The 23757-nt window shown below is 43.0% G+C and overlaps 1 protein-coding gene across 9 annotated transcripts; it reads left to right on the forward strand.

Moving 5' to 3' along the window:
• The first annotated feature begins 3502 nt into the window (after positions 1-3502).
• CDV3 (CDV3 homolog) lies at positions 3503-19872 on the forward strand. Of its 9 annotated transcripts, XM_077991473.1 has the most exons (6): positions 3503-4073; positions 4828-4904; positions 12242-12244; positions 13630-13775; positions 16175-16334; positions 17493-19872. In XM_077991473.1, exons 1-6 carry the CDS (start codon positions 3834-3836, stop codon positions 17641-17643), a joined length of 777 nt encoding a protein of 258 aa, XP_077847599.1. In that variant the 5' UTR covers positions 3503-3833; the 3' UTR covers positions 17644-19872. The 9 variants fall into 9 exon arrangements, with proteins under 9 accessions (XP_077847599.1, XP_077847600.1, XP_014987611.1 ...); XM_077991474.1 differs by lacking the exon at positions 12242-12244 and having other exon boundaries at positions 16762-19872; XM_015132125.3 differs by lacking the exon at positions 12242-12244 and having other exon boundaries at positions 16765-19872.
• The last annotated feature ends 3885 nt before the right edge of the window (positions 19873-23757 follow it).

The following is a 23757-nucleotide window of genomic DNA, read 5'->3' on the forward strand; positions in this document are numbered from 1 at the left end:
AAAAGAAGAATTCTAGCCACCCATTTCCTGGTGAGCACTTTGGCCAGCATGAGCTGCATTCCTTTGAGCTGAGCATGAGTGGAATTTCCAGCCTAGGTAGCAGAATGGAACTTGGAACAAATAGCTCAGCAGAAAAGAACCCAGAAACAATGGGGCTGGGCTCAACTGCCCTTTGCCAGCTCTTGAGCTCATGGAATATTGGAGCTCAGCGGTCCTTGTTGAGGGAGATACATGATGTCCTTCAGATTGTACCACTTCAGAGGACCCAGAGGGAAACTGCCATGTTCAGACAGCATTAGGAACCTTGGAAGATGTGCAGAAATACCTGGGAATAGTCCGCATTACTATTCAACTTTTCCATCTGGCAAGTACAAGTGAAGGTCTGTTTGCTTTAAGGATGCAGACGGTCCAAACACATTGGACGGCAGACGGGAAGACACCTCCATCAAGAGAGAACTGGAGGAGCCGGGCACGGTGGCTCCTGCTTGTGATCCCAGCTACTCAGGAGGCCAAGGAAGCAGGATCAATTGAGCCCAGGAGTTCCAGACCAGCCTGGGCAACATAGCAAGATCCCTTTCTCTAAAAATATTTTTTAAAAAAATTAGCTGTGCATGATGGCGCCTGCCTGTAGTCCCAGCTACTCTGGAGAGGCTGAAGCCAGATGATTGCTTGAGCCTCGCCTCTTAAAAAGAAAAAGAAAGAAAGAGAGAGAGAGAGAGGGAGGGCAGAAGGATGTTTCAAAGATGAGGGGGTGCCTGGTGATGATGATAATGATAGCAGGATTCAGGGCACTGGGCAACCAATCTGGAGGAGGCTGGCAGGGGAGATTTAAAAGGAGCAACTGGTGGGAACAGATGCTGTCAATTTTAGGGCAGGTGATTCAAAGAGTAAGGGACTAGCTTCACAGAGGAGAGAATTACTACAAACAATGACACAACCACAAAGACGCTGTTCTCTCTACTGGCTTGACCTGAATTTCTTACACATGATCAAGTTCTGGGAGCATGCCATCAATCACACTGAAAAATGTAGTGGGAAATTCTGCAGTGTCAGCCCTCAACGACTGTTCCTTCTGTGTATTTTCTCAAGTCATTAATTCTTTCAAGACGATGAATTGATAAGGACTTAAGAAATATATAAATAACAAACTCATTTATATCTAGATCTTCTCTTCTAGATTATAAGGGAATTGAAGGCAGGAATCACAAATTACTCACTTTTGAATAAAGCTCTTTGCCCTAAATATAGCTAAATAAGTGCTTCATAGAAGAGGAAAGAAAGAGAGGGAGGGGGCTGGGTGTGGTGACTCACACCTGTAATCCCAACACTTTGGGAGGCCGAGGCAGGTGGATCACGAGGGTCAGGAGTTCGAGACCAGCCTGGCCAACATGGTGAAACCCTGTCTGTACTAAAAATACAAAACTTAGCTGGGTGTGGTGGTGGGCACCTGTAATCCCAGCTACTCGGGAGGCTAAGGCAGGAGAATCGCTTGATCCTGGGAGGCAGAGGTTGCAGTGAGCCGAGATCGTGCCATTGCACTCCAGCCTGGTGACAAGAGCAAGATTTTGTCTCAAAAAATAAGTAAGTAAACAAATAAATAAATGAAAGAGAGGGAGGGAGGAAGGAGGAAAGAGGGGGAAGGAAGAAAATAGGAAGGGAGAAAGAAAGAAGGAAAGAAAAAAAAGAAAGGAAATGAATTTGATTAGCCATGGTAAGGGAGGGTAACGGTGATGGGCAGTACTAAACCTGACCTGCATCACAGGAAGATACATGTTGTCATAGAAGGAAGTCACCTTGGCAGCTGTTTATGTTTGAGGAATAGTATATGTGTAAGCTCAAGCTACTTGCTGGCCAAGGCTAGGTCCTTGATTTATTTGACGTTCAGAAGTTAGATTATTTTTCTTTTTTTTTTTTTTTCTTTAGACGGAGTTCCGCTGTTGTTGCCCAGGCTGGAGTGCAATGGCGCGATCTCAGCTCACTGCAACTTCCGTGTCCCCCAGGTTCAAGCAATTCTCCTGCCTCAGCCTCCCGAGTAGCTGGGATTACAGGCGTTAGCCACCACGCCCGGCTAATTTTTGTATTTTTAGTAGAGATGGGGTTTTATTATTTTGGTCAGGTTGGTCTCGAACTCCTGACCTCAGGTAATCCGCCTGCCTCAGCCTCCCAAAGTGCTGGCATTAGCGGTGTGAGCCACCGCGCTCAGCCATTAGTTAGTTCTTTAATAGCAGTGTAAGCAAGGGGTAGGAAAAGAGAAACTTTAATGGGGTAACTGTAAAGGAAAAGGCGAAGAAGTCACTCCATTTACTGGCTGAGTTCTATCTACCCCATAGGGCTACCAACATTTGTCTGAGTCATTTCCTCAGTGGTTGTGACAGCTCCCTCTCCTGCTTTTAGAAGGAGGAAGTAGAAAGTTTAAGAGCTTACTTTAGACCACCTTTTGCATATAGAATTCATTTCATTTTCAAGGCCCCAAGGGTATTTAAATGGTCTTTAAACCCATTTAAACCGGGCTTTCGCCTGGGCATTTTGGTCTCCACCCCTATGATAAGACAGTCTCCTCCTTTTATCAGGGACAGAAGCTAAGGATAAACTGCATCATCATCTAGACTCAAGTCAGGACGTTAAGCAATGTGGTGGGGAGCTAATGCTGATTCTCTTCCCTTCCTCCCCCGTATCTTGTAAGAGCTAGTATACCCACTTTACAGATTAGGGACTTGAAGATAGAATTTATTGAACTTGAGCTTGGTAAACATAATCCAGAGGGTAGAGTTCAGACAAAATCCCTACCTAAAAACCGGCCTATGAAAGATCTTTTAATAAATGGGACCCAAACTTCAGGATCACTGCTCCTCTCACTTTCACAATCAACCTGTAAAGAAAAAAAGTAATGGTTGCCACACCAGAGAGGGTGGAAGTACAGAAACGATCAGAGGAGAGGAACAATCTTTAACACAGTTGGCTTAACGCAGTGCCTCTCCGTTTCGCGAAAGTTCAAACGACTACTATGGGGCCACGGTTTGTTCCGGGCCAGGAAACACACGTGCATCCTGCGCATGCGCCCAAAAGCAACCCACTGCCCCTCCTGCTGAACCTCTTTAGCCAAGTCATCAACCAGCCCTCAAAATGCCCGCCCTCAAGACTAAACCCTCCGCCAATCAGGAAACCGGACTCGTCAGGCACGTCACTTATTTTGCATATGCCCTCCTCTCCCCGCCCCCATTCCTGGACTCCGCCCCGTCTGGGTCACGGATTGTCACCTAAGCGCTTCGTCCTGGCACCTGATTGGCTCTCTTTCCAGCTCCGCCTCCATCTCCACCCGCCGCCCGCCCCTTGGCGATCACACAGCGGCAGGCAGAGCAAAGTACGCAGGCGCAGGCGCTGCCTCTCTTTTCTAGCGGCCCGCCCTCCCTCCTCCCCCTCCCTCCCCTCCCCACCCCCTTCCCCTCCTCTCCGGGTCTGCGCCCGCGCGTCTTCCTCCGGCACGCGCCGCCGCTAGCCGAGCACTCTCGCCAGAGCCTTTGGCTCGCGCGTGCCTTTTCCCCTCAGGTTGTGGGGAGAGCGGGATCCTGCTCCGCCGTCGCAGCAGCAGCGGCAGCCCCGGCAGCCTCGGGCGACAGCGGCGGCGCGCGAGCCCCCAGGCGGACCGTACCACCGCTCGCCAGCACGCAGGGGGAGCCGCCCGCCTCGCCGCGCACGCCTCGGCGACCCCGCGGGGCTGAGGCGTCGCCGCGCCCGGCAGCGTGAGCGCAGAGCCGGCCCCGACCCCGAGCTCGGAGCCCCGCGGGCCGCGCCCGCCGCCGGCCCCACCCATCCGGGTCGAGGAGGCCGAGGCCATGGCCGAGACGGAGGAGCGGAGCCTGGACAACTTCTTTGCCAAGAGGGACAAGAAGAAGAAGAAGGAGCGGAGCAACCGGGCGGCGAGTGCCGCGGGTGCAGCGGGCAGCGCCGGCGGAAGCAGTGGAGCCGCGGGTGCGGCTGGCGGCGGGGCGGGCACGGGGACCCGGCCGGGCGACGGCGGGACCGCGAGCGCGGGGACTGCGGGCCCGGGGGCCGCCACCAAGGCTGTGACGAAGGTGAGGGGCCGGGAGGCCGGCACTCGGGGCCCGGGCCGCGCGCCGGCGTCCCATGTGCCCGCCCCCGCCTGCCGGGGAAGCGTCCGGGAGGGGCCGCGGGGGCCGGGCGGACGGGCGAGGGCCGCCACGTGACGCAGGCTCCCCACTTCGGGCAGGGCTCGCCTGGGCCGGGACCCCTTCCGACACCCGCCCTGGAGCCGCCCTTCTCACCCCGCGTCGCTCGGCGTTAGCCAGGGCCCAGGCGGCGCCACCCTCCAGGGGCACTAGGTCTGGGGCCGCAGCGCCCAGCACAGAGCAGCGTTTATTGGGTGACGTCTAGGCTGAGTAATTCCGTGTGCTGACCTCAGCCCAGTAGTTTGAGCTGAATTTTCGCTTTCAGCAGCCGCATTTGTAGCAGCTCTTTTGTGATGACTTAGTTTCTAAGCCCGTGAAAGAAAAAGAAAAGTCTCGGTGGCAAGGTTGGGGTAGAAATGTAGTTGTGAAATTCCTACTGACTTCTTCCTTCGGCTTTTCTTAGTTGCTTAAAGTAACAGCTCTCATGCAGGAACCCGGCGGAAGTACAGTGTTAGCCTACGAGCATGTTTGTCCTCCATGTAGCCTAGTTTGCCCCAGAACGAAGCAAGGGCTTTGACCGGTATATAAGTGCCTACTCAGTTTAGGTTCCAGCCACTTGATCCACTTTTCGTAGTGTGTTATTTGCTTAGTTATATGTCTACAAATAGCTTTAATTGATCAAATGGCGTTTGTTTTACAGGACGAAGATGAGTGGAAAGAATTGGAGCAAAAAGAGGTTGATTACAGCGGCCTCAGGGTTCAGGCAATGCAAATAAGGTATGGTCTGGTTACAAATGTGTTTAGATAACTTTTAGGACAGATACTGGATACAAGTTAGGTTTTCCTTTAGCCCCAAAGCAGCATCATAGTAGCCTTGTGCTCTAGATAGGCTTATTAGGACTCAACTGGGTTCTGTCTACTCTTTCTCACTGCGTGAAGGCAGCCCTTCCGTGTGCTCATCAAATTAGCTACTGACTCTAAAATCCTGTGAGAGCTTGCCTACTTCCAGTTCTGGTGAGGCCTTTTCATTTGAGACAGCTAAAATGGATTTTGTCACTTCAGAATTTTCACTGTTAACATCGGTGATTGTACTTAGTTTTGGTTTCAAAAATAATGTGGATTTTTTCACATCCTCTCCAATAAGCAAGTGAATGTATTTTTGTAATTGAAGTATATCATACTTACAGAGAGAGAGAGGTTTCATGTGTTCACACAGTGCTACCAACCTGTGCAGTAAGTACGCAGGTCAAGAAACTTGAGTATTACTAATACAGAACAAGGTTCGCCTCCTAACACCTACTCACTGCATTCACCTTCAACACAACCACTATCCGTAATTTTTTCTAAAACTTAATAGGAATGGAATTATATGTGTAAACATGTTATTTTTTAAAGTTCAAGAAAACAGTAATTTTAAAAAATTGGGTAGTTTAGAAGATTTGAAATTAACATTTTGTTAAGTCCAGTCTATGGCAGTCAACTTTGATGCTAAGTGCCGTATTTTGGAGGGTTCATAAAGTAGGAAAAAAACAAGTGAAGATATGGATCTGCTTTAAGATTAAAAAATCCTTTGCTCCCAGTTTAAATAAAAAAGGATTTTGATAAACTGTCTCCAGTTTGAAGCTTGCATTTTATAGGCAATGCCAGTGAGTGCGAGGCACAGTGGAGGAAGTACTTTCCTTAACTGAAAACTGTCTTTTGACCTCTCTGGATGTTAGTATCTATAGCTTTAGATAACTTTTTCAAAAAGCAGTGTTAATAATTTGTTGAATACCTACCACAGCTAGGCATTAATGTCCTGTGAAAACATCATTTTGTGAGCTTAGCCAAAGTGAAACCCCCGACTGATAATGGGAAACTTTCAGGAACGGTAGCTTCTCCACTCTTGAGATTTCTTTATAGTGGTGTTGAGTAGAAGTGATTAGGCTTAAGTTTGATTCCCAACCACTTGTTGGCTTCCTTCATGTATCTTCATCTTTTCTGTCTCCTGGGGCTTGACCTGTAAAGAATGGGGGAGGAGCGGATGTGAGGTTCTTCCCTTTTGGGGTTGTGGAACTACCTGTGTGTGTGGCTCCTGTTCTGTTGTAAAATTTGGCTCTTCTTGTCTTTTTTTTCCTAAGTGACTGCAGGTTCTTGAAAACGTGAGTGACTGTAAGAATAGTGTTTGGCCATGTCGAACTTGGCAAAAGTAGCACTTTACTGAAGATAAAATTTTGGTTTCAAGTTCACTGACGATTAGAAATTGATTTTATTAAACTATGGATATTATTTAAACAGAACCTGTGTTTTTTCTGTTATTGACTATAAGTTACATGTTCATCTTCAGAGTTATTTTGGTCTTGATCTATTTTGGTTACTCTTGAGATCGTGAAAAGTGTCTTAAATAACTTACATACTTCACCCTTGCCAGGGATATAAGTATCAGCTAGTACAAGCCTTTAAGTTCTGCTCAACCTGAAGTAGAGTAGCTTTTATATTGTCTTTTGGTTTCTTAACATCTAGTTATTGGCCTGAAGTGGCCATCCTAGTAGAGGTATTCCACTAACCTGCAACGCTGAGAAACTCTCTTTCCCATATGCTCATCCATCAATCTCTGCTACATGTGCTTTATCTTATTCTCTTTCTCAATATACTGAGAGTTAGCTGCAGATGTCACCGTCAGTCTTTTTTTTTTTTTGAAACAGAGTTTCGCTCTTGTTGCCCAGGCTGGAGTACAGTGGCACGATCTAAGCTCACCACAACCTCCAACCCCTGGGTTCAAGCGATTCTAATGCCTCAGCCTCCTGAGTAGCTGAGATTACAGGCATTTGTCACCGCACCCGGCTAATTTTGTATTTTTAGTAGAGACGGAGTTTCTTCCTATTGGTCAGGCTGGTCTCGAACTCCTGACCTCAGGTGATCCGCCTGCCTCGGCCTTCCAAAGTACTGGAATCACAGGCGTGAGCCTCTGAGCCCAGCCAGATGTCACATACAATCTTAAAGTTCTTGACACTGGTCCTTATAGTAGTTAGCATGTTAGGCCTTTACCTGTACTGAAAGGGAAAAATTTTCATTAGCAGCAAACATACTATATATTAAGATCCTATTTCACATTTACCAACCAGCTCAAGATTTAATACTAGGGTACTTAATGTGTCCAATTTTGTGTCTAAGTTAATCTTATTCAAGATCATGCCATTATAGACAAATTCTTGAGCAGGAAGTCATTGAGGTGGTTATAAAGGAACCTGTCACTTGAGTTAGATTCTTGGTTGGTTGTAGGCCTCTTTCATCTCTTATTTTTTTATATTTTTGAGACAGTCTCACTTTGTCACCCCGGTTGGAATGCAGTGGCATGATCATAGCTCACTGTAGTCTTGAACTCCTGGGCTCAAGTGATCCTCCCACCTCAGCCTCCCAAGTAGCTGGGGCTACAGGTGTGAGTTGCCACCCCTGACTAATCTTACTTTTTTTCTGTAGATGGGGACTGTGTTCCTGGGCTGATCTCAAAACTCCTGGCCTCAAGTGATCTTCTCAAAGTACAGGAATCACAGGCATGAGCTGCTAGGCCCAGCTACTTCCATCTTTAAAATGGATTTTTGGGAGAATGTTAGTTAGAAAGATTTAATTCTTGAAGGCATACAGTGTTGAGTGTTTGTCATGTTTCAGTAAATAATTGAGTTCTTGGAGCCCAGTGGTTTTCTAGAAACTTTGGTGAGAAATCTAGACTTAAACCTGTTAGGCAGAGCTGGTTATGTTATTCAAGGTGGATTATTCTAGCAAATAGGTGACTACTTTGCTAGACGCTGTGAGGTTTTCTGGTTGTAGAAATAAGTCATGCTCTAATAGACGACAGTAGATAATTTCAAAGAGATGTGCAAGGTGCTCTGGGGCAGAGGAGAGACATTTCATCATCCATGAATGGGTCGGAAAGATTTCTTTGGATGAGGTGCAGTGACATTTTAAGCCTCCAGGCCAGGCATAGCTGATCAGGCCATGTTTATCTCGCCAGTTTACTGTTGCAGCAGTGCTAGGTGTAATAGGGACAAACCTGTGAGATGCCCGGTATTCCAGCAGCTCAGTCCAGTCTGATTCTTGTTTTAGCTGCTTCCCCCTAGTGTTGGGGAAGGGGAGTTAGGATGTATAAATTCCCAAGTCTCGAGGTAGAGCGATAAGGCTGTTCTATTCTTTATAAATATACTGCTGCAGGATGTGTGATCCTATCAGCCTTACTAAAGAAAACGCATTTCTCAAATCTCAAAGTAGAGAATATTTCTGCGTCATGCCTTAGAGCTATAAAGAGGATAAAATGAATTTAAAAGGTAATGTGAAATAATATAGCCTCTGGAATCCCACACTATTTTGACTCTGCTACTCTGTAGGCCTGGGGAAGGTACTTAAGTTTCCTCATACATACATACAGTGGGTCTCTTGCCTGCCTTAGTGTTACTGTGAGGTTTAACTTTGTACAGTGGGGTGGAATGCTGGCTGCCGTAGTAGATATTCAGTAAATCTTCCTTTTGTATCGTCATTATTCTCCTCACCCTACCAGTAGTGCCTTACAGGCTTACATGTATTTAAGACTGTGTATGTGGAATTGTGATGAATTTACAGCAGTATCGTAGTGTTTATTTATAACATTTAGCTAATGAGAAGCTATATATTAGGATCAAACACTGAATTTCAGCCCGTCTCCCGTGGAAATAACCGTTTGGAACTTGTTTCTTGTTCTGCTGTGACATTTGGAGAGTTGATGCTTTCTGAAATATGTAAATATGAAAAAGCAATAAAATATATAAATCATTTCTACCCTGCTAACTGGCATTTAGGCAAGCCCTCTAAGCATCTCTGGGCTTCAGTTCTCATTGTTGGATGAAGAGTTTTTTTGGCTTGGTCATTCTTTTTTTTTTTTTTTTGATAGAGTTTTTGCTTTTGTTACCCAGGCTGGGGTGCAATGGCATGATCTCGGCTCACTGCAACCTCCGCCTCCCAAGTTCAAGCGATTTTCCTGCCTCAGCCTCCCAAATAGCTGGGATTACAGGCATATGCCACCACGCCTAGCTAATTTTTGTATTTTTAGTAGAGACAGGGTTTCACCATGTTAGTTAGGCTGGTCTTGAACTCCTGACCTCCGGTGATCTGCCCGCCTCTGCCTCCCAAAGTGCTGGGATTACAGGCGTGAGCCACCGTGCTCGGTTGATGAAGGGTCTTGACTAAACAATGTCCACATGCTTAGTTTAGTATTTCAGAATCTTAACCCAAAATACTTATTTATTTTTTTTATTATTACGCTAAGTTCTAGGGTACATGTGCACAACATGCAGGTTTGTTACACAGGTATACATGTGCTATGGTGGTTTGCTGCACCCATCAACTCGTCATTTACATTAGGTATTTCTCCTAACACTATCCCTCCCCCAGCTCCCTACCCCCCAGCAGACCCTGGTGTGTGATGTTCCCCTCCCTGTGTCTGTGTGTCCTCATTGTTCAACTCCCACTTATGATGAGAACATGCAGTGTTTGGTTTTCTGTCTTTGTGATAGTTTGCTGAGAACGATGGTTTCCAGCTTTATCCATGTCCCTGCGAAGGACATTAGCTCATCCTCCCTTTTTATGGCTGCATAGTATTCCATGGTGTATATGTGCTACATTTTCTTTATCCAGTCTTTTATTGATGGACATTTGGAAAAACCCAAAATATTTATTAAAAAAAATTTTTTTGGCCGGGCACAGTGGCTCACGCCTATAATCCCAGCGCTCTGGGAGGCTGAGGCGGATGAATTACCTGAGGTCAGGAGTTTGAGACCAGTCTGGCCAACATGGTGAAACCCTGTCTCTACTAAATACACAAAATTTTGCTGGGCATGATGGAGCAAGCAGCTACTTGGCAGGCTGAGATAGGAGAATCGCTTGAACCCAGGAGGTGGAGGTTGCAATGAGCCAAGATCACGCCATTGCTCTTCAGTCTGGGCAACAGGAGTGAAACTCCATCTCAAAAAAAAAAAAAAAAATAGAGACAGGGTCTCACCAGGTTGCTCAGGCTGGTTTTGAACTCCTGGCCTCAAATGATCCTCCCACCTTGGCCTTCCAAAGTGCTGGGATTATGGGCATGAGCCACCGTACCTGGCCAAGAATCCAAAATACTAAGTTGTTCTCCTTGTGCCTTTTATTATTGATGTACAGTCCCTCTAATTAAACAGATTATGCTTATTTTTTGGTAATAGTTTGTAACGTAGGTGTATTTTAAATTTGTGGTTTTTAAATTTTTTTATTTTTTCCCTAAGGGCAAGGAGATGTTAGACACTAGACAGTAAAAAAGAAAACTTCAAGTTGAGATACTGTCACTATTCCGTCAGACCAAATAGGAGTTTTTATTTAAAAGCTTTCTGTGAGGCTGGGCGTGGTGGCTCACTCCTGTAATCCCAACACTTTGGGAAGCAGAGTTAGGAGGATCACTTGAGGCCAGGAGTACACGACCAGCCTGGGCAAGACCCTGCCTCTACAAAAAATGTAAAAAAAGTAAAATTAGCCAGTCATGGTGGTCTGCACCTGTAGTTCTACCTTACTTGGGAGGCTGAGGTGGGAGTATCTCTTGAGCCCAGGAGTTTAAGATTACAGTGAGCTAAGATTGGGCCTCTGTACTCCAGCCTAGGTGACAGAGCAAGACCCCGTCTCTGAAAAAATTTTAAAAATAAAAAACGATTTTTTGTGTGTAGGTTATAAAAGTAATATGTTTGTTTTTAGAAATTTTTTGAAAAAGTGTAGCAGCATAAAATGTAAGAATTATCTGTAGTCTCTTCTGCTTAGGAATAATCAGTGAATAGTGCTGATTATTAAGGGCTTGTCAGCTCCATTTTACATAAGAGGAAATTGAGGAATAAAGAAATTAGTACCATATTCAAAGTTTCCTGGCCGGTAAGTGGCAGAGCCTGGATTTGAACCAGGAAGCCTGACTTTAGAATCTGCTCCTAATTGCTTGCTGCATGAAGAAGATAAAGTCATACATTCTAGCACCCAGAGCTACTCTATAATATAAACTTTTAAAAATTGTTGTAGATATCTTTGTATTTATATTAGGTATGTAGCTGCTGTTGTAGTGAATTTTTGGTTTGTATGACATGAATACTACCTCCAAGTCAGCATAGGCTTTACATTTTAAATGGCTGTGTAGAATTCTCTTACATGTTAATGAAAAGGAAAACTGAGGGATGGCCTGGCTATATTTTTTCTTTCTTTTAAATTGCATTTTTTTTTCTTTCTCAGATCTCTTAGGGATGAATTGACATATTCTCTGTCCTTTTTCCTCTCAGATAAAGTTGTAAGTAAAATCTTGCTGTAAATGTAGATGAGATAGATCTATTCTTCTTTTCCCTCTCTTCCTTATTGCCACTCCAGCCTCTGAATTCTGCAGTTACCTCTGATTGGTAGGTAATTCATACAATGCTGCCATTTTTTATTTTTTATTTTTGACACGGGGTCTCGCTCTGTCACCCAGGCTGGAGTGCAGTGGTGCAATCTCGGCCCACTATAGCCTCTGCCTCCTGGGTTCAACCAATTCTCCTGCCTCAGCCACCCAAGTAGCTGAGATTACAGGCATATGCCACCACACCCAGCTAATTTTTGTGTTTTTAGTAGAGACAGGGTTTTGCCATATTGGCCAGGCTGGTCTCGAACTCCTGACCTCAGGTGATCCGCCTACCTCGGCCTCCCGAAGTCCTGGGATTACAGGTGTGAACCACCGTGCCCGGCCAGTGCCATTATTTTTTAATGGCATTTTGCCACTTTTTTTTTTGAGTTGGAGTCTCACTCTGTCACCCAGGCGGGAGTGCAGTGGTGCGATCTCAGCTTACTGCAAGCTCCGCCTCCCGGGTTCATGCCATTCTGCCTCAGCCTCCCAAGTAGCTGGGACTACAGGCGTCTGCCACCACGCCCAGCTAATTTTATATATATATATATATATATATATATATATGTATATATATATATATATTTTTTTTTTTTTTTGGTAGCGACAAAGTTTCACCATGGTCTTGATCTCCTGACCTCGTGGCCCGCCTGCCTCAGCCTCCCAAAGTGCCACTTTATTTTTTTCTAAGTATCTTTAAAGGAGACTGTCAAGCTGGTCGTATAGCCAGCTCGTGTCTTGTTTTAATAGAAATGGAAGGAAAGCATCCTTAGATATCCTTTTGCAGAAGCCAAGAGAGGCTGTGATGTTCCCAAGGTTATACAGTCAAGAGAGGCCGGTGGTAAGTGGAAGGCCAGGGACAGAGTTTTGGGAACCAACCTTTTTTTTATAGGAAGGTGGGGAAAACGTAAAATGATGAAGGAGTTGAGAAGCTTGAAGACCTAGGAAAAGCCACCATTGTCATGAAAAATAATTTTATGAAAAGGTTGGTAGTTGAGTATCTTCTGCCAGGTGTATCTTCAAGGTGAAGAGCTGCAGAAAGGACGTTTGATTTAGCCATTATTATGCTTTAATATCCCTGTGGTCAGTATCCCGTTTGTCAAGAGACAAAAATATATACACTTGGCAATTTAGGACATGTAAAGTTACATAAAATAATAAAAAGTAATCCAACAAAAAGAGAAATAATCAAAGATGCCTAGGAGAAATAGATTATGACTCAAGTCAATTCAAGAATAAATTAATTAGCATTGAGAAAATACTGCAAGCAGTCTTAAGATGGTATGTTACCACTGAGGGTATCTTTTCCATTTATAACATCTGGAAAACCGAAGACTGAGCTCTTATATATATATTTTTAAACAGGTGATAAATACATGTCTGATGTTAGGGGCTAGTTCTATCCTTTGTAAACACGGCATATATTTGTTTTCATCTGCTGGAATGTGAATTCTGATTCTGAGAGCATTTTGTTACATGTGCTAAAGGATTGGCAAATAAAATTATACAACTTTCAAAACCCTTCATTTGTCACTAAAAATATGCTTACCATAAATGCCTGTTTGTACACTTCGGTGCAATGAAAATTTTGTAATCGTGCTCTTAATCCTTCAGCTCACTCTCTTCTCTGCATTTCAGGTTGTATCATCCTCTCTTCCCTCCCTTAGTCGCTTGAGGCGGTAACTGGGGTTCTGCTCTTACGTAGGGTCCTGCAAACCATCAGGCATATTGTCACAGAGGCACATCAGTATTTTTTTTTTTTTTCCAGACACAGTCATGCTCTGTCACCCAGGAGGGAGTGCAGTGGCACAATTTCAGCTCACTGCAGCCTCTGCCTTCTGGGTTCAAGGGATTCTCCTGCCTCAGCTTCCCCAGTAGCTGGGATTACAGGGGTGCGCGCCCATGCCTGGCTAATTTTTGTATTTTTAGTACAGATGGGTTTCGCCACGTTGCCCAGCCTGGTCTTGAACTCCTGACCTCAGGTGATCCATCCACCTTGGCCTCCCAAAGTCCTGGGATTACAGGGTTGTACAGATAATCATGGATAAAACTAAGGATTTGGACTGAAAATTTTCTTGGTGGTTCCTTAATGAATTTACATGTTTGCTTTTCCAACAGTGAAAAGGAAGAAGATGATAATGAAAAGAGACAAGATCCAGGTGATAACTGGGAAGAAGGTGGAGGTGGTGGTGGAGGTATGGAAAAATCTTCAGGTCCCTGGAATAAAACAGCTCTGGTCCAAGCACCTCCTGCTCCAGTAATCGGTAATTTTACTATTTCAGTTTCAGAAAGATGTCTAATTTATATATGATTTTGTATATGGTCCACTTTCAGCTCGGTGCATGATTATGGTGGGGTGAGAAGGAGGGGCTCCTTTCCATTCCTGGTTGAGTGGGATGTGTGTGTCTCTTGTTAAAGACTTCAGAATCCTAAAGAAAAGGAATCTGGAAGTTAAAAGACATACTTTTGTCCTATATGTTGCTGTAAAATTTATATGTAGATAGTCTAGTCGATTCCAGTTTCGTTTATTTAAATTGAGCATTTATTCTAATATTCTCTTTAAATATTAACTACTTGCTAGTGGAGGAAAAGGTAAGGAAAAGACTTCAATTTACTAGAATCCAAGGTAAGCTTCATTTGGGATTTTTAGTAGTAATTACCTAGGGTTGGGTATAACTCCAAAAGTTTTCATGAGAGAGAAAATTCTTAAAGCTTTTATCATTTAAAATATTTTTGACAGCTGAGTAAGGACAAAGACAAGGGGCCCTTGTCTTCACTTGTGCTTTGTCTTTTTCATTCCCTTTAACTTTCCTGTTTTTTGAAGCATGAATTCTCAGCAGGACTGATGTTATCATTCTCAATGGGGTAAAAGTTGCTTCTTACAGAGTGAAGGAATCTTATACCTTATCAGTCATTTGTGGCCTGCGAAAAGGCTAGAGTGCATAAACAGATGTATAGTTTATCTGCAGTATTAAAATTTTATGGAGTGGGGGGCAGTTGGGAAACAGATGTCTGAAAGGTCTCCTTAGGGCGATAATGAAAGTTTAAGAGCACTACTTTAAAGAAATGTATACTCATTGTTTTATTTAGAATGGCATAAAGAATAACTTATCACTCCAAATCTTGCTATGCTGAAATCACACAGATAACTACTGTATTTTTTAGAGACAGTTTCACTCTGTGGCCCAGGCTGCAGTGCAGTGGTGCAACGTGGCTCATTGCAGCCCCTCAACTGCTTGGACTCAAGTGATTCTCCCACCCCAGCCTTCCAAGTAGACTACCAGGGCATGCCACCTGTTTATTTTATTGTGGAGATGAGATCTCACTATGTTGCCCAGGCTAGTCTCCGACTCCTGGGTTCAAGCAATCCTGCCACCGTAGTTTCCCAAAGTGCTGGGATTACAGGTGTGAGCCACCACACCCGGTCTTATGTTTTTAAATCTTTAGAATCTTTTTGTTTTGTTTGAGACAGAGTCTGGCTCCTGACTTCAAGTGATCTGCCTGCCTCGACCTCCAAAAGTGCTGGGATTACAGGCGTGAGCCATCATGCCTGGTTAGAATCTTTTTTTCTTTTTTTCTTTCTTTCTTTCTTTTTATTTTTTCCAATAGACAAAGTCTCATTCTCTTGCCCAGGCTGGAATGCAGTGGCACAGTCTTGGGTCACTGCAACCTCCACCTCCTGGGTTCAAGCTAGTCTCCTGCCTCAGCCTCTTGAGTAGCTGGGATTATAGGCATGCACCATGATGCCCTGCTAATTCTTTGTATTTTTAGTAGAGATGAGGTTTCAACATGTTGGCCAGGCTGGTTTTGAACTCCTGACCTCAAGTGATCTGCCTGCCTCGGGCTGCCAAAGTGCTAGGATTACAGACTTGAGCCACCACGCCCCAGCCCCAGCTAGAATCTTAAAAAATAACCACACTGGCATTTCATTAAATAAATTCTTTACATATGGCATCTTAATCAGTCCCCCCCAATCAGGTAAAGAAGTAATTCATATTTATTGGTAGGGAAACTGAGGACTATTTAAGTCCTATTCTGAAAGGCAGTCCCTGATGAGACCAGTCATCCAGTCCCAGCAGATTCCTTTTCTACTTCCAGTAATTTGGCTTGTGGAACTCACCATTTACGTAGATTACTAAAGTTGTACAGGGAGGAGGAGTTAGAATAATACCCTAGAAAAATAGAATGTTTTCACTTTTCTTTTTTCTTTTTTGAGAGACAGAGTCTTGTTCTGTTGCCCACGATGGAGTGCAGTGGCTCAATATTGGCTCACTGCAACCTCTGCCTCCCAGGTTCAAGCCATTCTCCTGCCTCAGCCCCCTGAGTAGCTGGGATTACAGGCGTCTGCCATCACGCCCGGCTAAGTTTTGTATTTTTTGTAGAGACAGTGTTTCACCATGTTGGCCCAACTGGTCTTGAACTCCTGACCCCAGGTGATTCACTCACCTCAGCCTCCCAGAGTGCTGGGATTACAGGTGTGAACCACCACACCTGGCCTGTTTTCACTTTAGACATTTTCTGAAATAACTTTCCTTCTGTTGTCTGACCCAGAGACCCTGGTATTGTTTTTTCTGTAATTGTTAAATGATTGGGAATGCAAGAATAGCTTATTAAAATGCTGAACATTTGAATAGTTTATCTAAAAATTGTTTTAAAATATTAGTTACAGAAACCCCAGAACCGGCAATGACTAGTGGTGTGTATAGGCCTCCTGGGGCCAGGTTAACCACAACAAGGAAAACACCACAAGGACCACCAGAAATCTACAGCGATACACAGTTCCCATCCCTGCAGTCAACTGCCAAGCACGTAGAAAGCCGGAAGTAAGTACTATAAGTAATTGCATTTTGTTTAGGACTTCTGTTCCTCGGCCAGGGAGTGGGATATAGGGCATACCCACCCAAGGGAGACTATTCCTTAACTAATGAAGCCTGAGCTTCAGCTGACAGGCAGCTAAGAGTCAGGACGGAACTTTATATACCTAGAAGGGAGGAAAGGGGGAGGGCAAAGAGCATTGGAGACTGACTTTGTCTTCTGTCTGCAAAAGTTTCTCTTAGCCCTGGTTTATGTTGTTTTATAGCAATGACAAGTTTTAATGTTAAAATTCTTTTATAATTGAGTGGCTTTTGCTCCTTATAATATGGAAACTAGAAATATAAAAACGCTGTGTAATTATATTCCCAGTTAATGTGACTGTAGACAGAAGATGTTGGCATTTATAAATCTAATATTAAAATAATCTTATTTCAGCAGGTACTTAAAATGAATGCTACCTGGAATTAAATGACTACATATGGCACAACTACATCTTACTTAGGGACATGAATTTTTTAAAATAAAATGGGAAGAAATGTAAATGACATCAGATGGAAATGTTTTTTGGGGTGGCTTTTAGAATAAATCCCAGCCTTTTCGCCACTTTGAGAGCACAGCTGGCTTGAATTTAAACCTCCACGTGGACTTGCTCCTCTGCTCTGTCTTAAAAAATGTATAAGGGACCTTTGGGAGGGCAGTGATTCACCACACTCAAGTTTCTTTACCTGATCTAATCAGATCCACTCCCACAAAATTGATGTGAGGAGAAATCATTGACTAACGAGTAGAATTTACTTGAATGAGAAAATTGTTACCCTTGTGCATAAAGAGAGAGATGTATTATCTATTACTTGCTAAAAGTGAAAGTGTTAGGAGGAATGTCATCACACAGCTTTTAACAGTTTTCTTCAAGTTTGTCCTGAAATAGGGTCACATTTAATACTATTTAGTAGAAGATAGGACCCTAGAGCTTCAGTACAGCGTTCTGTGTTTTCTGTTCAAATTGAAGCCTTAAAATGGTTTGATAAGGATTTTATATATGCCCACTCCTACCCCTCCCCAGGATTCTTCTAAGGGGTGGCTTTTTTTTTAAAATTCAAGGACGAGTATTTTCAAAAACCCTAGTGAAGAAAAAATATTTACTGATTACATTTCTTTTCCCTTAGGGATAAAGAAATGGAGAAGAGCTTTGAAGTAGTAAGACACAAAAATAGAGGTAGGGATGAGGTTTCAAAAAACCAGGCCCTTAAACTTCAGCTAGACAACCAGTATGCTGTGCTTGAAAATCAGAAAAGCAGCCACTCACAATACAATTAAGGAATGGGCTTTGCTAACCCTTCTGAGGTAACTAGACTGCAGCTAACCACCACCAACAGTCAGTCATCATCTGATCTCTGCTGGACCTACAGACACCGATGCAGACCACTCAATTTCCTGACCGGCCCTATTGCACTATGGAAGTTAAAAGTGTCGCGACTGCTCTATACATATTGGATTTAGGGGAATTTTCATTGTTATATAAATGTGTGAACTAGTTTCAACAGTGTTCTTTCATATTTACTCTGCAAATACAAAAAACCAAAACCTGCAGCCAGTGGTCATTTCAAAATCTTTTTATGTTCAGATACTGAGCCTTCATAAGGGTTGACTACCTCAGATCTGCTGCACTCATTGTGGACTTCATGTGGATCACAACTTCTGGATAAGAAGGTTACAACTATTAAGTGTTGATGTGAACCTTGCAACCAGCTCTACTGGATTCTTACCAGAAATCCTGCATAAAAAGTCAGCCATCTGGGTTCTGATCTGCTGTAAAAGATGAAGATTTAAGTGACCTTAATTAACCTGTCCTGTGCCCTACCCTTAAGGAATACTCTATGTAGTAGGCTGTGGCTATATTATACTTCCTGGAACACGCCGCTGAAAAGAACTGATGTGTTCAGATCATCTGTGTAGGGCTGTGATTTGTAATTTAAACTTTAATTGTATTCTGAGGTAACCACAAAATAAATTCAACCAAACTGGGGTCCACCAAGTAGGGGAAGGGGTAAGGGAGAGAATAATCTTTTTTTTTTTTTTTTTTTTGGTAATTTTTTTTTTATTTGGATAGTGCTTTTTTGTTTTGTTTTTGTTCTGCATTAAGGCCTTTTTTGCTTTGACTTGAAGTAAGTTCTTTGACAGAGCATATTGCTTGGTTAAGTAAGTAACCTAAAGTATGCATTAGGATTGTGAAATGTCTTCGTGAGTATGCCAGTCCTGAGGGTGGAACCAAATCGCCTTTGATGTAAAGGGCAGTGGATTCTGGAGGCTCTACTTCAGGTGCTGCTAATGCCTCTTCTAATCAGGTCTAAATTGTGTAGTAAACTGCAGTGGGAAGAAAATGCTTTCTACTCAGGCTAAGGGGTTCACTGATCTGTCCTTACAAATTCAGAGCAACATGAGCAAAACCTCAGCTAAAATCCATTTAAGTGTCATGGATTGTGCATGATCTTTGATAAGAATTCCTCATGTACTTGTGCCCAGTTTTTCAAGGTATTGGCTGTTGTATAGATGCAGTGATTGTCCCAGCTAGCTCTGTTTTCAACCTTTTGGTGTGTCTTTATGTTCATTTGGAGAGTCAGGGCGAAAGACAGGTGATGTAGCACTTCTGTTTTTAATAATTACAGCTTCAAATACCTATTAATAGTTTGAGGTCCTTTAGACGGACTTGAGGAAGCCACCCAGGATTGCGGAAGAGTGTCCACCTAACAAGATGGTCTGGCAGTTTCCTAGTTTTGTATCTTTGGTTCAATAGAAATATCTGAAAGTGGTAATGTGACCACTTGATGCAGAGTCCGGGTTTCTCTATAATAAATCCCTTTGCCAAATGCATGAGTTGCAGACTTGATATTGGCAAGAGTGAAGCAAGTGGGTGAGTAAAACTATTTTGATGTGGGAGCATTTTCAGATAGGAGTTTAGTCTTGATGAAAGTGTCCGTGCAGGAATTGGACTCCAAGGAGGGTTACAGTATCTCCTGATGGGATCTGCCACTCACATCTGGGCAATAATGTTGACATTTGAGGTGCCAGGCAGGATGCCTGCCTTCTAATCTATTTGGGTGAGTAGTTGAGCCAGCCAAGGGGAAGTTGAATGATTAAATCAGAAATGGGATTCTTGGTAAACTGAAGACTATTTGGGAACGAAAAACCTTAAAAGATAGGCTCTTCATCGTTGAACTGTGTATTTTCCCTGCATTTTTTTCCCCACAAAATTTTGTTGGGGGTTGTGTTACCGAAGAATGAACAGAGATGAGTAAGTGGAGGTGTTATGTAAAGGCATACTGTACCCGAAATCTGAAGACCTGCAGCAGATTTAAATTACAACTCTTGTTAAAACTTTTTAAAAGATTGTGAAAATATCAAAATGTACATGAATCAAGTTTTAATATACTGTATGATGGGTGGATGAGGCTGTCCATTGTACCATTTGTTTGAATTCTCAGGCATGGTTTGGCAGTGCAAGAACTCTGTAACATTAACAAATTCAATAAAAAGTAAATATATGGATTTTGGACTGTAATGGTTATTTTAAAGCCTTATTTTGTCTTTGAAAATGGTGAGTTGAGGTCATACCTCTCGCTGTGGGAAAGTGAAGATGCTCTAAACTCAGGAGTGTACTTTTTTTTCTTTCTTTTTTTTTTTTTTTTTTTTTTGTTTGAGACAGTCTCGCTCTGTCACCCAGGCTGGAGTGCAGTGGTGTGATCTCAGCTCACTTCATCCTCCGCCTCCCCGGTTCAAGTGATTCTGCCTCAGCCTCCTGAGTAGCTGGGATTACAGGCACACACCACCACACCAGCTAATTTTTGTATTTTTAGTAGAGACGGAGTTTCACCATGTTCGCCAGGCTGGTCTTGAACTCCTGACTTCGTGTCCACCTGCCTTGGCCTCCCAAAGTGCTGGGATTACAGGTGTGAGCCACCAGGCCTGGCCGGTAGTGTACTTTCCATTTCAGAAGTGTTTATGGAGTGCTCAAGCATAAAAAAGACCGATGAGGATTTAGGCAAACCAAAGACAGTAAAAAAAAGGAATACAAAATTTTAAAAATACAAAACATGAGGCATGAAAGTGGCTACAAAGCTATGACAAATATTTTTGGAAAACTTGAAATACACATTTGTCCTTGTTGCTGTATTAAATTTTGTTACCTTAAATTATGGCAGAGGAATCTAAAATCTTTATATAGACTAGGGATTTGAGACTTTGTTCCTTGAGAATCTTAAAATTCTCAAAAAGAGCAGTAATTTTAAATTTCAGGATTTTGGATTATAGTCCCTAGATTTCTAAATTAGCAAAAGTGTATTTGTCATTTTGGTAATGGAGTTTAAATATGTAGTATTAACAATTTGATTATTTGTGCTTGATTGAGATTTTTTTCTTTTGACAGCCCGATTTAAGGTAGAACAGGCACAGAAACTCAGTCTTCCCTGCTTTAATTTCCTCTATAGTTTTAACTTTTTAGACAAAAGTCACGCTTTTCCAAAAACAAGAGACAGAGTCTTGTGCTGGAGTACAGTGTCACAATGATGGCCCCCTGCAGCCTTCAACTCCTGGCATCAAGGAATCCTCCCTCTTCAGCCTGCTGAGTAGCTGGGATTACTGTGTGTGCCACCAAACACTATTTTGTTTTTTAAGAAATGGGGTCTTACTATGTTGCCCAGGCTGGTCTCAAGCTTCCTGGTCTCAAGCAATCCTCCTCAGCCTCCCAAAGTGCTGGAATGTTTTACAGCCACTTTGGGAGCCACCACACCTGGCCAAAAGTCACCTTTTGAAGTATACAATTTAAGACTTTCTTATATTCTCAAAGTTATGCATCCATCACCACTCTTTTAAAGTTCTTGAACATTTTCATCACCCCAAAAAGAAATTCTATTGTTATTAGTCATTTTCTTCCTTTCTCTCAAATTCCTTAGTCCTAGGCAGCCACTATTGTATTGTCTCTAGTTTCTTTTTTCTGGATTTTTTTTTTTTTTTTTTTTTTTTTTTTTTTTTTGAGACAGAGTCTTGCTGTGTCACCCAGGCTGGAGTGCAGTGGCGCAATCTTGGCTCAATGCAACCTCCGCCTCCCGGGTTCCAGTGATGCTCCTGCCTCAGCCTCCCCGAGTAGCTGGGATTACAGGCGCCCACCACCACGCCTGGCTAATCTTGTATTTTTAGTAGAGATGGGGTTTCACCATGCTGGCTAGGCTGGTCTCAAACTCCTGACCTCAGGTGATACACCCGCTTTGGCCTCCCAAAGTGCTGGGATTAGAGCTGCGTGAGCCACCGTACCTGGCCCAGACTTTCTCATTCTGGTCATTTCATATAAACAGGGTTATACAATTTGTTTTTCAGCAACTGGCTTCTACAACTTGTTTTTGAGCATGTTTTTGAGGCTTAGCTTGTATCAGTGCTTCGTTTTTATTGCTAAACAGCCTAGGTAATTGTATGGATATACCGCGTTTAAATTGTACGTTCATCTGTTGGACATTTGGGTTGTTTCATTATTATGAATGATGTTGCTATGAACTTTCATGTACAAGTTTTTGTATCAACATTTCCAGTTCTCTTGGGTATATACTTAGGGATGAAACGCTGGGTCGTATATCACTGAGGAACTGCCAAACTCTTCTAAAGTAGCCTTACCATATTATATATTATTTTTCCCACCAGCAGTGTCAGAGGATTCCAGTTTCTCCAATATCCTTGTGATCACTTGTTTCAGATTGGTTCTAGCCTTCCAAGTGGCTGTGAAGTATCTCATTATGGTTTTATTTTGCATTCCTGTAATGACTAGTGTTGAGCATCTTTAAATGTGCTTATTGGTCATCTGTATGTCTTTGGAAAAATGTGTATTCAAATCCTCTGCCAATTTCTAAATTGGTTTACTTAAAACTATTATTGAGTTGCAAGTGTTTTAAATTTCAGGTACTACTACTTTGTCAGATACATAAATTGTAAATATTTTCTCCTACCATTTTTCCCTTTCTTCAAAGTGTCTTTCGGAGCACAAAATTTTCAATTTTGATTAAGTTCACCGTACCTATTCTTTAGTTGCTTGTGCTTTGGGTGTTATATCTAAGAAAACATTGCCTAACCCAAGTCATAAAGATTTATGCCTATTTTCTTCTAAGAGTTTTATGTTTTTAGCTCTTTCATTTAGGTCTTTGGTCTATTTTAATTTTTTTTATTGTGACTTAGAGTTCCAGCTCCATTCTTCAGCATTTGAATATCCAGTTGTTCAGCACCATTTGTTTAGACTCTTATAGTTTTGGGGGGATTTTGTGGTGGTGTTTTTGAGACAGCATCACCCAGGCTGGAGTGCAGTAGCGTGATCGTAGTTCACCGCAGCCTTGGCCTGGGCTCAAAGGATCCTCCCCACTGAGGCTGGGGAGGTCCCCTCTCAAGTAGCTTGGACTAAAGTGCATGCCACCACACCCAGCTAACTTTTTTTATTTTTAGTAGAGATGAGGTCTTGCTATGTTGCCCAAGCTAATCTTGAACTCCTGAACTCAGGTGATCCTCCTACCTCAGCCTCGCAAAGTGCTGGGATTACAGGTATGAACCACCATGCCTGGCCTGTAGTTCTTACTCTTTATTTAGCACACTACACATTTTGGTTTTTATCTCTCTCTGTTATAATGTGAAAGTGTTTTGGGGTAGGTACACATAGGTGGAGATGTCAGGAGGTTGAGAGTGTGGGGTAGGAATTTAGGACAGGTCATGCTATGGGTGTATAGACTGACAAAGGAACAAATTAGGTCACGATCTCAAGTTAGGGAGTGGAAACAAATTAATGGAGGTAGTCAGATTGGAAGGAGAGCCAAGAAGTTAGAAAATCATATGGACAGTTGTTCTAATAACTAGCATCCTGAAACTGCAGGTTTGTAATAGTTTTAATCCACCAGTTACTACAACTAGGTACTAATGGGGCCTGCAGAATGCAGGCAAGTTATGAATTGCTTCTCTTGGGCTTGAAATAAAGATAATGAATATTATGAATGATATATTGAGTAAGAAATAATTGCTTATTTTATCTTTTTGACACAGTTTCACTCTTTCGCCCAGGTTGGAGTACAGTGGTGCGATCCCAGCTCACCACAACCTGTGTCTCCCAGGTTCAAGGAATTCTCATGCCTTAGCCTCCCCCGTAGCTGGGATTACAGGCACATGCCACCACGCCCAGCTATTTTATGTATGTGGATGTACGTATGTATTAGTGGAGACGGTTTCATCATGTTGTCCAGGCTGGTCTCGAACTCCTAACCTCAAGTAATCTGCCTGCCTTGGCCTCTCAAAGTGCTGGGATTACAGGCGTGAGCCATCACGCCTGGCCTTAGAAATAATTGCTTTAAATAATCATATTTATATTATCTAAAATAGGAATTATGTTCACATCAGGAATTTAGGATATAC

Source organism: Macaca mulatta, chromosome 2, assembly GCF_049350105.2.
Source record: "Macaca mulatta isolate MMU2019108-1 chromosome 2, T2T-MMU8v2.0, whole genome shotgun sequence".
NCBI classification, from domain to species: domain Eukaryota; kingdom Metazoa; phylum Chordata; class Mammalia; order Primates; family Cercopithecidae; genus Macaca; species Macaca mulatta.